The sequence below is a fragment of the Physeter macrocephalus genome, chromosome 13 (assembly GCF_002837175.3).
Source record: "Physeter macrocephalus isolate SW-GA chromosome 13, ASM283717v5, whole genome shotgun sequence".
NCBI classification, from domain to species: Eukaryota; Metazoa; Chordata; class Mammalia; order Artiodactyla; family Physeteridae; genus Physeter; species Physeter macrocephalus.
In genome coordinates this window covers 24538250-24552742 of record NC_041226.1, presented here as the reverse complement: position 1 = coordinate 24552742, position 14493 = coordinate 24538250, and the positions used below count along the sequence as shown (strand labels likewise).

At 37.5% G+C, this 14493-nt stretch overlaps 1 protein-coding gene across 2 annotated transcripts in view; it reads left to right on the top strand.

The window, feature by feature from the left end:
• Positions 1–14493, top strand: part of DNAJC15 (DnaJ heat shock protein family (Hsp40) member C15) — a 67693-nt gene that overhangs the window by 36686 nt on the left and 16514 nt on the right. For both annotated transcript variants that reach the window (XM_028497815.2, XM_007114626.3), the window contains exons 4-5: positions 3568–3644; positions 10396–10466. In XM_028497815.2, coding sequence (XP_028353616.1) covers positions 3568–3644; positions 10396–10466 — 148 coding nt within the window. The remainder of the gene's footprint in view (positions 1–3567; positions 3645–10395; positions 10467–14493) is intronic.

Here is a 14493-nt window from a genome sequence, read left to right as displayed (position 1 = left end):
TGACAGTTCATGAAACATCATCAATTTATGTTTATTATGCTGAAAATTTGAAAATTTGGAGCTCACAAAGGTACATACTCATAGAAATATTAGGGAGTAAGGTATGCATCTAGTAAAAATTTTGATCACCTGAGAGAAACCTCAAAACCAGCGGTTCTTCCTCTGTTAAGTTTTCTAGTCCTTTATATATATTCCCCTATATATCTCTTATTCCTTTATATATTCCCCTGTGTGTGTGTGTGCTTGTTTATATATACATAATTTGTCCACATTAGTATGTGTACTTAAACAATTTGATTCCCTTCCTCCCCTCACAATTTGGAGGAGGGGGTTGTTTTTTGTTTTCTTACTAGATTGTTAATTACTTGAAATTTGGAATAGTGCATCATATTCCTCACAGTACTGGTACATTGATAGATTAGCATCTATGTGATAAAGGACAGAACTTCACTTGTCTCATTTGAAAAGTTCCTGGCACATAGTAGGTGCTAATGTATTTGTTGAATGAGTTAATTGCCAGGGAATTATTACCAATGGAAATTTTTGACAAGCTGTTCAAAGAGAATAGCTTATACAAATGACCAGATCTGGCTCCTTAGGACTCATTTCTTAAGCTCTAATAATTTACTTGGTTTCCTTTTAGTTCTTTTTTTTTTTTTTTAAATTGTATTTGTAACTGTGTTTATTGTTGAAAATTTAGAAAGTAAAAATAAACATGAAGAAAATAATTATTCATAATTCCACCACCCCAAAGTAACATTTTGGTGTGTATACTTTCAGATTTTGTTTTATGCAAGCATACACTTATTTGTTTTTCCTTAGAAAAATATGGGTTCACGTTTTAGAAACATGCATGCATTCAATCATGTGTGAATTTTTTTCCTTCTAAAAGTTGAGTTCATGCATCCTGTTTTCTCTAAGAGCTCCTGAAGAGTTGTCTCTCTTTGCTATCTTCCATTCCTTTCCTCCTGTTCTCGTTTTTTTTTTTAATTTATTTTTGTCTGAGTTGGGTCTTCGTTGCTGCACGCGGGCTTTCAATCATGTGTGAATTTTTTTCCTTCTAAAAGTTGAGTTCATGCATCCTGTTTTCTCTAAGAGCTCCTGAAGAGTTGTCTCTCTTTGCTATCTTCCATTCCTTTCCTCCTGTTCTCGTTTTTTTTTTTAATTTATTTTTGTCTGAGTTGGGTCTTCGTTGCTGCACGCGGGCTTTCTCTAGTTGTGGTGAGCAGGGGCTACTCTTCGTTGTGGTGCGTGGGCTTCTCATTTCGGTGGCTTCTTTTGTTGCAGAGCACAGGCTCTAGGCGCGCGGGCTTCAGTAGTTGTGGTGGGCGGGCTTAGTTGTTCCACGGCATGTGGGATCTTCCCGGACCAGGGCTCGAACCCGTGTCCCCTGCATTAGCAGGTGGATTCTTAACCACTGCGCCGCCAAGGAAGCCCTCTCCTGTTCTCTCTTAAACTCACTCTTAATCAAACCTTCACTTCCAGTACCTTCACTAGACTTACATTTACCAAAGGGTAAATCCAGCCGTCAGTCCTCAGTTCTCATCTTACTTGACCTATCGGAAGCATTTGAAACTATTTTTCACTTCCTCACTTTTGGCATCTGCTTTTCCTCCTCCTGCACCGCTAGGCTGTCACAGTTTCCTTTACTGATTCCTCTCCATCTCTGTGCCGCTAAATGTTGCAGTTTCTAGGGCTCAGTCTTTGGACTTCTTATCTGTACTCCCCCTCTAGGTGACCTCATTTAGTCTCACACCTTTAAATACCGTCTGTGTATTCATGACTCCCAAATGTTATCTCCTCCACTTACATAGACATTTTTGAAACTTAATGTAGCCAAAACCAATCTCCTGATATGTGTTACCCACAAGAAACAAATAACAAATAACCACTCCTTCTCTAAGTCATTAATGGCAATTTAGGCCAGAAACCTTGCAGTCATTTGCAGAGTGAGACAAAGTTTAGCAAGCTGTTAGTTTATTAGAGAATGCTCTTAGGATCAACAGCTCCAGAAGGCAAGAGAAGGAAGAACAGTGGAGGGATAATTTAGGCTGCAGTGCAGTCTTAGTAAAAGGCCTGAGGCAGCCAGCCCCCAGGGAGCTCTGACGCTCAGGTGACTCATCGTGATTATTCCGATTTGGGGCGAGAGGCCATGAAGCTAAGTGACATCACCTGGGAGGTAAATATAGCTAAGAAGTCCAAGGACTGAGCCCTGGAGAAGCACAGTGTTTATACCCTGACGTCAGCCAGTCATCAGCTAGAGACCCTCCTGTGAAGGGGGCGTGAGCTTGACATTCTTCAGCCAAGGCAATTGCTGGAGTTTGACAGCTGAGTGCTGTCTGCCAGCAGCAGCCCCAGTGTCTGAGGAGTAAGTTCCTCAGCTCTGAAGGGGGATCTGTGCAGTGCATAGCAGCGTTTACTGCATCATCTTTAGTTCCCTGCTTTTTCTCATATCCCATATTCAATCCAAGCAAATGTTATTCCTGCTTTCAAAATACTTCCAAAATCTGACAGCTCTCACCTCCTCCTCTACTACCACATTGGTCCAACCAGCATCATCTCTTGTCTGGATTACTGTTATGTTGTCTTAACTGGTCTCCTGCCTATACTCTGTACCTGTCTTTCTATTCTCCACACAGTAGTTAGAGTAATTCTTTTAAAACCAAGTCAAATCTGTTACCCTAGTGCTCTGGTTCTCCTACCACTGAGAATAAAATCCTAAATCATTTCCATTGCTTCCAAGGCCCTCCACAATCTGGCACCTGTTATCTCTCTACTACTTCTCTCCTCCTTGCTTAGGCCTCTCCAGCCACATTGACCTTTCAGTCTAGTCTTCCGGTCTCTTGGCCTCCCTGTCTAATATCCTGATGTCCTCCCCACCTTGTCAGTCTCTCCTCTTTCTCAGTCAGCCAGTCTAGTAGGTTAAAAAGATGTCTGTCATCTCTACAGTAAGTGACTTGGTCAAGGTTATCCAATGAGAAAATTACCATAGAGCTTAGATAAAGTTCAAGCCTTTTGCTTCTACTGACCTGTTGTGTTTTTTTTTTTTTTTAAGATGGTGGGGGTAGGAGTTTATTAATTTATTTTATTTATTTTTGCTGTGTTGGGTCTTCGTTTCTGTGCGAGGGCTTTCTCTAGTTGTGGCAAGTGGGGGCCACTCTTCATCGCGGTGCACGGGCCTCTCACTATCGTGGCCTCTCTTGTTGTGGAGCACAGGCTCCAGACGCGCAGGCTCAGTAGTTGTGGCTCATGGGCCTAGTTGCTCCGCGGCATGTGGGATCCTCCCAGACCAGGGCTCGAACCCGTGTCCCCTGCACTGGCAGGCAGATTCTCAACCACTGCACCACCAGGGAAGCCCTGACCTGTTTCATTCCTTCAGTGTAGTGTTTATCTTGGTCATAATTTCTTGTAGAGGATTATTGTTTAGTGCTCTCCTTCCCTACCTCCCACAATTTCAAGTTGACTTCTGGAAAATACATTACTCTTATTGCAGCTGTGTGATGGGATTGAGGTCATGCCACCTCATATGTGGAACTAATTATTTCTTGCTCTTTCTTTCCTGTATAGAGCTTTTCATCCTACTATAAAGGAGGATTTGAACAAAAAATGAGTAGGCGAGAAGCGAGTCTTATTTTAGGTGTAAGGTAGGTGTGCTGCATAAGTATTATTTTGTTCTGTGGCTAAGTTTGTCTTGAAAAAGGAGAAAATGTGACAGTAAGGTTATCCTTATATTTTAAATTATGAATAGGAGGCAGAGGAGAAAATATCAAATTTTTACATTTTAAAACCTCAAATCTAAGAGATTATCCTACCACCCCTAAAAAAAAATCAGATGTATTTGTGATGTGCCTTTATTTCTTAACAAGGAACTATTGTATTTGAATAGTAAAGTTCCAATGCAATTATCAAAATAACCCTTATTGTGACAATGAATCCTTTCTGGATTCAGTTTTCTAATTTGATATGTATCATATTTTCAATTATAACATGGGATCTGTTTCACAGTTCTTTCCTAGTTCCACAATTTGACATCTAGCATATTTCATTATACTTGTTTTACCTTAGTATCCATTTATTGTCTAACTTTGGATAGTTTGGAGAAAGTTAATGATATTATGTGATTGCTGTATATCATTTAACACTTAAAGTTAATAATACATCCCCTACTATAGATTTACCAGTATCTATATTTGTTTACCTTATGTTCCCTTAGAGCTCACTCAAATTTTTATGGGCGTTGGTTACAATATGTTACCTACAACACATCTTATGGTGACTTAGTCAACATAATTAAGGAGAATAGATCATAAAGTCCTATATCAACAGAATTTTTTAATCTCTTTTAGATTAGCAGATATTTAAGGCCAAACATTTTGTAATTTCTTATGACCAATCAAGAAAAAACAAAAAGGTGGGTAGGGGAGGAACAGCTCAATTTAGCTTGGTGCTTCATTTAAATATAAGAAGAGATGGGGGCTTCCCTGGTGGCACAGTGGTTAAGAATCCGCCTGCCAATGCAGGGGACACGGCTTCGAGCCCTGGTCCGGGAAGATCCCACATGCCGCGGAGCAACTAAGCCCGTGCACCACACAACTACTGAGCCTGCGTGCCACAACTACTGAGGTCCATTCCCCTAGAGCCCGTGCTCCACAACAAGAGAAGCCACTGCAACGAGAAGCCCGTGCACCGCCATGAAGAGTAGCCTGTGCTCACTGCAACTAGAGAAAGCCCGTGTGCAGCAACGAAGACCCAATGCAGCCATAAATAAATAAATAAAATAAATAAATTTATTTTTAAAAAAATTTTTAAAAAAAGAAGAGATGGGCTCTCTCACTGAGAATACAAAAAAAAAAGAAATGGTTTTAAGCAGGGGAACCAAACTAGGAAATTAGCTGTATTGCTAACTATTCTTTTCTTTAATATTATTCAGAGTGGCATTGTTATTTTTCTTGGGCCCCCATATCATCCCATTCATAGTGTTGAAATGTGAATATGATGCACATTATTAAACCAAACACAAAAGTTTTTGAGGGTATCATTTAATATCATCCAAGGTACTCCTGTTTTTAGGAAAGATAATTAGGAGTTGACTTAATATACATGGTTATAAAGTTTTATCCCATTGAGCTGGAAGCTGTACAAAATTTCACAAGGAAAATTGAGTGGCTAACAGCACAGACTCTGCTAACAAGTGAATCTGGGTACAAATACCAATTTTACCACCTGTTAGGTGTGTGACTTCAGTCTCATCATTTGTAAAATAGAGAAAATATTAGTTTCTACTGCATAGGGTTGCTGCTAAGATTAACACATATGAAGTTTTAGCATAAACATAGAACTTGGTAACTACTCAATAAATATTAGCTAAGCAGACAGATCCTCATCCTGATTCTGTCGCTGAGGCACTTATTGTTAGCTTTTCTTCACTTCAGCTTCTTCATTTTTGATTTGGAATTAATAATATGTGCCTTGTCGGAATTTATAATGACATGAGTGATACCTTTTTATCAAAGTGCCTACCAAATAACAGGTGCTGAATAAATGTTGGCACCGCTCTATTCCCATCTCTATCATGAATGCAAAAGCTAAATATTTTCCCTTAACACATTAAATAGAAAGGTGGAACTTATTTGCTTTCCTCTAGCCCTTTCTTTCAGTCAGGCAGCGTTGATTTTGAGGAGATTCTTTAAGGTGTGAATACATTGCTGTGGTTCCATTTTCTGTAATAAGTGAATGCAAATGATTTAGACTACATAACAAGTAGGTAAAGACAAAATGGAGCTGATTCTGTTGATACTCTATTTAAAAACAAAGAAACCCCTATGTTACTAGATGACTATGTTACTAGATGACTCTGTATATTCTTACATTTTGCGTAAGCATGAAATATTTCACTGAGCTGCCCAGGAAAACTTAATATACCTGATATATTCTGAGATTATGCACACATTTGTGATTTTCAGACTTTCTAAAAACTTCTGTGGAACTCTGTTTAAATGTTATTCAGTAGTCTAGTAGTAGAAAAAGATGAGACTAAAACTGCTCCATTTGCTACAGGATCAGGGAACACTACTCTGTTCTACACATCCCACTCACCTACTCCCAGTCAAATGCATTCCAGGCAGCAGGTTGAAATCCCTGATCTAGGCAAAATGATATTTAAAGTTACATTTTCAATTTGTGGTGGAATTGTCTATACTGGAGATATATCAGCTCTGCATTTATTTATTTATTTATTTATTTTTGCGGTACACGGGCCTCTTTCACTGTTGTGGCCTCTCCCGTTGCGGAGCACAGGCTCCGGATGCGCAGGCTTAGCAGCCATGGCTCACGGGCCCAGCCGCTCCACGGCATGTGGGATCCTCCCGGACTGGTGCACGAACCTGCGTCCCCTGCATCGGCAGGCGGACTCTCAACCACTGCGCCACCAGGGAAGCCCTACATTTAATTTTTAATGCTTTGTTTAAGAACTGGGATTCTCTCATCTTGCTTAATCTTTACAAGACCAATATCAAGGAGCTTATCTCCTATATTTTCTTCTAGTAGTTTTAAGGTGTTACATCTAAGTCTTTAATCTATTTTGAGTTAATTTTGGTATGTGGTATAAGATAAAGGTCCAGTTTTATTCCTTTGCATATGACTGTTCAGATTTTCTGTTCCCAATAAACACCATTTATTGAAGAGACTATCCTTTCCCTCACTGTATATTCTCTATTCCTTTGTTGTAAATTAATTGACCATATATATATGGGTTTATTTCTATACTCTGTTCTGTACCATTAATCTATGTGTCTTTTTATGCCAATACCATACTGTTTGATTACTAGAGCATTTGTAATATATTGATAGATTGAAATCAGCAAGTTTGATGCCTCCAGCTTTGTTCTTCTTTCTCAAGATTCCTTTGGTTATTCAGGATCTTTTGTGGTTGGTTCCATACAAATTTTAGGAATTTTTGTTCTATTTCTGTGAAAAATGCCTTTGGAATTTAGATGTAAGTTGCAATGAATCTGTATAGTGCTTTGGATAGCATGGACGTTTTTAAAAAATGACTTCTTCCAATCCATGAGCACAGAATATCTGCATTTTTTTGTGTCTTCAGTTTCTTTCATCAGTGTCTTCTAGTTTTCAGTGTACAGGTCTTTCACCTCCTTGGTTAAATTTATTCTTCGGTATTTTATTGTTTTTGATGCAATTTTAAATGGGATTGTTTTCTTGATTTTCTGATAGTTTGTTATTAGTATATAGAAACACAATAAATTATTGTACATTGATTTTATAGCCTGCAACTTTACTGAATTTGTTGATTAGTTCTCACAGTTTTTTGGGGTAGTCTTTAGGGTTTTTTATATGTAATATCATGTCATCTGCAAATAATGACAGTTTTACTTCTTCCTTTCTTATTTGGATGCCTTTTATTTCTTTTTGTTGACTAATTGCTCTGACTAGGACTTCCAATGCTATGTTGAATAAAGGTGGTGAGAGTGGTCAACTATGTCTTGTTTCTGATCTTAGAGGAAAAGCTTTCAGCGTTTCATCATTGAGTATAATGTTAGCTGTGGGCTTTTCATATGTGGTCTTTATTATGTTGAGGTTCGTTCCCTCTATACCAACCTTGTCAAGAGTTTTTATCATTAATGGATAATGAATTTTGTCAAATGCTTCTTCTACATCTATTAAAATGACTATGTGATTTTTATCCTTCGTTTTGTTACTGTGGTATATCACATTGATTGACTTTCAGATGTTGAACCATCCTTGCATTCCTGGAATAAATCCCACTTAATCATGGTATATGATCCTTTTAATGTATTATTGAATTCGATTTGGTAATGTTTGTTGAGAATTTTTGCATTTGTGATCATCAGGGATATTGGCCTGTATTTTTCTTTTCTTGTAGTGTCCTTGTCTGGTTTTGGTATCAGGGTAATGCTAGCCTCATAGAATGAGTTTGGAAGTGTTTCCTCCTCTTCCATTTTTTGGAAGAGTTTAAGGATTGGTGTTAATTATTCTTTAAATGTTTGGTAGAATTTAGTGAAGACATCTGGCCCTGGACTTTTCTTTGTTGGAAGTTTTCTGATTGTTAATTCAGTCTCATTAGTAGTAACTGGTCTGTTCATATTTTCTATGATTCAGTCTTGGTAGATGCTTTGTTTCTAGGAATTTATCCATTTATTTCCCCTAGGGTGTCCAATTTGTTATTGTACAGTACAGTTCACAGTAGTCTCTTATCCTTTGTATTTCTGTAGTATCAGTTTTAATCTCTCCTTTTTCATTTCTGATTTTACTTGAGTCCTCTGTTTTCTTGGTGATCTAGCTAGTGGTTTGTCTGTTTTGTATACTCAAAAAACTAGCTCTTAGTTTCATTGATTTTTGGTTTTTTGGTCTTTTTAGTCTCTATTTCATTTATTTTCACTGTGATCTTTATTTTCCTTCTACTAATTTTGGGCTTAGTTTGTTCTTCTTTTTTTACTTCCCTGAGGTGTAAAGTTAGGTTGTTTATCTGAGTTCTTTTTTTCCCCACTGAATGTAGGCTTTTATTACTATAAACCTTCCTCTTAGAAATGCTTTGGCTGCATCCCATAAGTTTTGGTAGATTGTTCATTTGTCTCAAGATATTTTTTGATTTCTCTTTTGACTTGCTTTTTGACTTGACTTATTTATTTTATTTATAGAAGAATGTTTATATGCTTATGTAGCAATTGATAGTGTATTTTAACATGTTTGATGATCTGTTATTTAACCCCAGGAGATTAGAAGTAGCAAGTAACTGGCAAGTAACAGCTAGAGACTAGAACACTGGCAGAATTGAGAATTGACAACTGACAGCAAGGAAGGCAGTGTTCAAAACAGACAGAAGAACTTAAATGGATAGCATTTTATGACCATTTAGTAGAAGGGCAAGCAAACCTCTGCAGATCTTGAGAGTTTCTTTGCACTTAATTGATACTCATGATAATGCTTTTTGAGTCATTCAAGATATGCTAGATTAGATTATTTATACCCCATTTTTTTAAAAGTAGGAAATGTAATAATACATTTTCATAAGCATTCTTTATGTTCATGATAATAACTGCTATTCTTTGAACACTAACTGTATGCCAGGTCATGCTCATCCTTTTGCTTATATAATCTAACTTGTCCTTAAAATAATCCTAGGAGGTATGCTTATGAGAAAATTTTGCTTGTGAAAAAATTATAACTCAGAGAGTTCAAGTAAGCAAGACAAAGTGTTATTTTTGTTTGTTTTTGCCACACCACACGGCATTTGGGATCTTAGTTCCCCCACCAGGGATCAAACCCACATCCCCTGAAGAGGAAGTATGGAGTCTTAACCACTGGACCACCAGGGAAGTCCCAAGACAAAGTTTTATAGATTATGAGTGATGGATTTAAACCTGTGTCTGAATAACTCTAAAAGTTCCTGTGTTTAGCCCCTACAGTGTGGTTCATCCATATAGATTATTTTGAGTTTCACAGCAACCACTGGTACATTGAGTCAACTACTGTTATTTCCATTTGAGGCCCAGAAAAGCAGCTTAGATAAGCTAGGGTAAATATTAAGTAGGAACACCAGGATTTTGTTATTATTAGTGATAATTTTTTTCCTTACCTGGAAAATGTACTAGAGAGAAGGAGTTCCAGTACTGGATAAACTAGGTTTTGCAGGAATAATTTTATGTTTATTTAACTTTCTCCTTTAATTTTTGTTTAGAGCATAGGCTCTAACAGCCAAGCTTTTCCCATAGGTTTCTCACAAAGCTAAATAAATTATGAGCTATGAAGGGTTTTGAGATGTTCTGTTGAAAGATAATAATAGTAAAAGCTAACTATTATGGAACATTTGCTACACACCAGGCACTGCTGTAGCACTTTGTTGGCATCCACTAATTTAATCCTTGTAATTGCTCTATGAGGACTATGTTGTTCCTAGCCCTGTTTCACAATGAAGAAACTGAAGCTCAGAGAGGGTAAAAAATTTGACCAAGGCTACCCCATCTTTCATGGCAGTGCTGGGATTAAAATCCTGAAGTCTGGTAGCCCTAGAGTTCAAATACCTGTTTGTTACATTATATGTACTGCCTTCCCCTCAAAGAGCTTGAGGCATAAATTTTCAAACTCACAGTAATAGTCTACAGGCTATGATTCTCCTATCCTATATATTGTGTATATGTTTTTTTAATTGAGAATAAGGACTGAAGGAAAGGACATGCAGCATTGAATATGATTTATTTTGATGGTTGGTAGAATGAAGTGACAAGCTGTAATTTCATATTTATCCACAAGATGGTGAAATTCTCATTAGTTTTTAATTTCTTAAAACTCATATAAACCATTAATTTATAATCTGCATTTGACACTATTTGTTACAAGCACTTTAATTTCTTTTTACAGCCCATCTGCTGGCAAGGCCAAGATTAGAGCAGCTCACAGGAGAATCATGATTTTGAATCACCCAGATAAAGGTAGGTAAAATTCCTGTTTTTCACAATGTGTGGATCAGAATACGCTCTGAATTCCTTTCAGTTTACTTAAGCTCATTATAAATGATATATAGCTGAAATGGAAATTTGTGTGTCACACGTGTTTTGATTTTTCTTATAAATAAATGAGCCTTTGGATTGGAGTTCAGTGACCCACTGAAGTGATGCATTTATCGTTATCAGTTTTGGAAAACTTAGTTAGCGATTTCTATATATGAGTATCTAACCCCTGTTTGAGGCTCCTAGCATTTTTTAATCTTTTTCTAAAATATTTATTTCACTGAAGTGATGCATTTATAGTTATCAGTTTTGGAAAACTTAGTTAGCGATTTCTATATATGAGTATCTAACCCCTGTTTGAGGCTCCTAGCATTTTTAAATCTTTTTTTAAAATATTTATTTATTTTACTTATTTATTTTCTTTATTTTTTTTGCTGCGTCAGGTCTTAGTTGTGGCATGCAGGGTCTTTTGTTGTGGCACGCAGGCTTCTTTCTAGTTGTGGTGCTTGGGCTCCAAGGCACATGGGCTCTGTAGTTGTGGCGCACGGGCTCTCTGTCGAGGCGCATGAGCTCAGTAGCTGTGGTGTGTCACACGTGTTTTGATTTTTCTTATAAATAAATGAGCCTTTGGATTGGAGTTCAGTGACCCACTGAAGTGATGCATTTATAGTTATCAGTTTTGGAAAACTTAGTTAGCGATTTCTATATATGAGTATCTAACCCCTGTTTGAGGCTCCTAGCATTTTTAAATCTTTTTTTAAAATATTTATTTATTTTACTTATTTATTTTCTTTATTTTTTTTGCTGCGTCAGGTCTTAGTTGTGGCATGCAGGGTCTTTTGTTGTGGCACGCAGGCTTCTTTCTAGTTGTGGTGCTTGGGCTCCAAGGCATGTGGGCTCTGTAGTTGTGGCGCACGGGCTCTCTGTCGAGGCGCATGAGCTCAGTAGCTGTGGTGTGTGGGCTTAGTTGCCCCGCAGCATGTGGGATCTTAGTTCCCCCACCAGGGATTGAACCCATGTCCCCTGCAATGGAAGGCGGATTCTTTACCACTGGACCACCAGGGAAGTCCCGAGGCTCCTAGCATTTTGATGGAGAAAGAAAAAACATGAATTGTGGACTCTTTGACTGTATTAACTGATTTGGGCATCATGAATTACATTTGTTTAACCTTACCCATAAAAGTACAAGACTTAGAGGATATTCTCTAAATCTCTTAATGTAGTATGTCACAGGTGATTCTGAATTTCTTAATTTTATTCCGGAAGGCTCTGAGGCTGAGCTATTTTTTTTTAACTGGCCAGGTTTTACATGTAGATTTATCTTACAGAAAGACAATTATTATAACTTTAACTATCCTACAGCTGCTTGAGAGAGAAAGCCCATATGTTTATTACTGTTTCTGCTCTAAAATAACAGTTGGCAGAAGGTTACATTGTATTTCAGAAGTCAGAAGTGGGGGAGTAGGGGGCAGAGAGTGAAGGGTTTCTTGGATTCTTACAGACTTTCAGTTTTCTAATTATTTTGAAAAAAATTAAAAACAAATTTTGAATTTCTACTCATCCTGACTCCAAAATAAGGCATTCTTTTTCAGCTTTCTCACTTAATTACTTACTATAAAAATTCTTTTCACTAACTATCATCTCCTTTGGTTTTTGCACTTGCTATTCTTTAGTGTGAATAAACAAGAGAATAAACTTTGAAAAGAGGTTTTGCTTAAAATTTCTAAACAGCTTTAACAGTTACTAAAAGATCCATTCAACTAATTTACTTTGCATTGTGGGCTTTCAGAGTAATTGACTCAGAAAGAAATGTATTTAAATGGTTCTGATGAACCTAGAGGCAGGACAGGAATAACGACACAGACATAAAGAATGGATTTGAGGACGCGGGGAGGGGGAAGGTTAAGCTGGGACGAAGTGAGAGAGTGGTATGGACATACATACACTACCAAATGTAAAATAGCTAGCTAGTGGGAAGCAGCTGCATAGCACAGGGAGATCAGCTCACTGCTTTGTGATCACCTAGGGGGTGGGATGGGGAGGGTGGGAGGGACATGAGGGAGGAGATATGGGGATGTTGTAGAGCAATTATACTCCAATAAAGATATTAAAGAAAGGAAGGGAGGGAAGGAGGGAATAAAGATATTAAAGAAAGGTAGGGAGGAAGGGAGGGAGGAAGGAAGGGAGGGAGGGAGGGAGGAGTTTATCAAGTGTGTGCCCTTCTCTCGTTGATTGCAGTGGGATCAAGCACTCATGTATTTCAGATGATTGACAAGTTGTTGATTGTGTCTACTGGCAAGGAAGCGAGCTCTAAAATGTGTCTAAAAGAATATATATTTTTAGATACCTGTAGTAAAATACAGAAAATGTTTATATATGTTATGAGCCAGTAGTGTTTAAAGAATTACTTGATTTATTCTGAGATTGTATATTTATCAGAATTGGGGTTGTTGGCTGCCCTTAGTGTGCTTACTAGTATCCTCTAGTCTGGCCTTGCATTGGTGGCAGAGTGGGAGGGAATGGATCCGGAAGTAGGAGCCAGCATTCTTCTTCTTCATCTTCTGCCTTCTAGCTAGCAGCATGGCCTTGAACACTCCCCTAACCTCTCCAAATGTCAATATTATCATCTACAAAATGAAAAGGTTTATTTCTAAAGCTTTTTTTGGGTATATGATATAATGTAATACTTTTATATACCTATTCAATTAAGAACCCGTACCTTATATTTCTCTTCGGATCACATTTTTAACCTAAGAAAGATGCTTTTAATCAACAGTTGTCAACAACAAATGTGACAACTGTAGACATCTTGTCCATATAATTGCTCATTCACCCCAAATTTTATAATATTTGGAGTTTCAGAGGGTTCATAGACTTCTTAAAACCCATCCATATAGTCATAGTTAAGAACTCCTGCTCTAGTACAAGTATGATGATTTAAGGAATATTGCAACTACTTGAGGGAAAATAATTCATGTTTGATGGAGTTGGGAGATGATAGCTCATAAATCTGGAAATTATCTCTTGAGAAGGAAGGTTGTTTTGTTTTGCTTCATTTTTAATGGGAAGAAGATAATGGATTTTGTTGTTGTTATTTATTTTCACAATGGTTTATATTTTCTGATTTCTAACTCTACAGTAGTTATATTTAGATAAGGGTATTCCTCACCTGGTACAATCTGTCTCTATAAGAAGATAATAGATTTTAAATGAAAATGTCTGTCCTTGCAGAGAAAAAGCCAGGAATATTTGGGGAAGTATGAGAATGGGCAACTCTCAATTTTGCCTGCTCTTTTTACAATTCTTTACCGTATTTGCTTGGCCAGGTCACCACTGAGTGTTATTTATAGGTGGTTGCAAACACTTGACTCCTCCACCCAGTGCTTCTGAAATTCATGCATATTCTTTCTCTCACCACCCCACCCCGTGTGACTTTTCTCTTGGTTTTGCTACCAGCTGGTAAAACAAAGTGAGAACTTCAAATGTGTGATCAACTATAACTTGTTACATATTTCATTATTGGCTTGTGCAAAGAAAGTGACACCAGAAAATTAGGTGTGGGAAATGACTGGAAATAAATTTTTTGTAACCATTTTTAAATGAGCATTCATATGTGCTTTGGTAGACAGTAAATTTTGCCTTTTCTTTTACTGAGATAAAAGGTTAATGCAGTAAAAATGTCTCAGCTCTTTGATCTAATGCTTTTAGAATATCTTTTAGCTTATACTTTTTTGAATTACTGGAGAAAATGATTAGTTGTTATGAAGTCAGTAGTTTGATATTAATGCCTAACGAAAATAGGAAGACAGACTAGGTAAGTTTGAAAAACTATAGAACCTCAGAGATCTCTCATAGACTGTCTAATCCAGTGCTTCTCAAAGTGTAGTTTGCCTGTTCATACCAGGCCAGTTTGTTACCTGTGTGCAACAAATCAAAAACTGAAATCAAGGGCTTCCCTGGTGGCGCAGTGGTTGAGAGTCCGCCTGCCGATGCAGGGGAGACGGGTTCG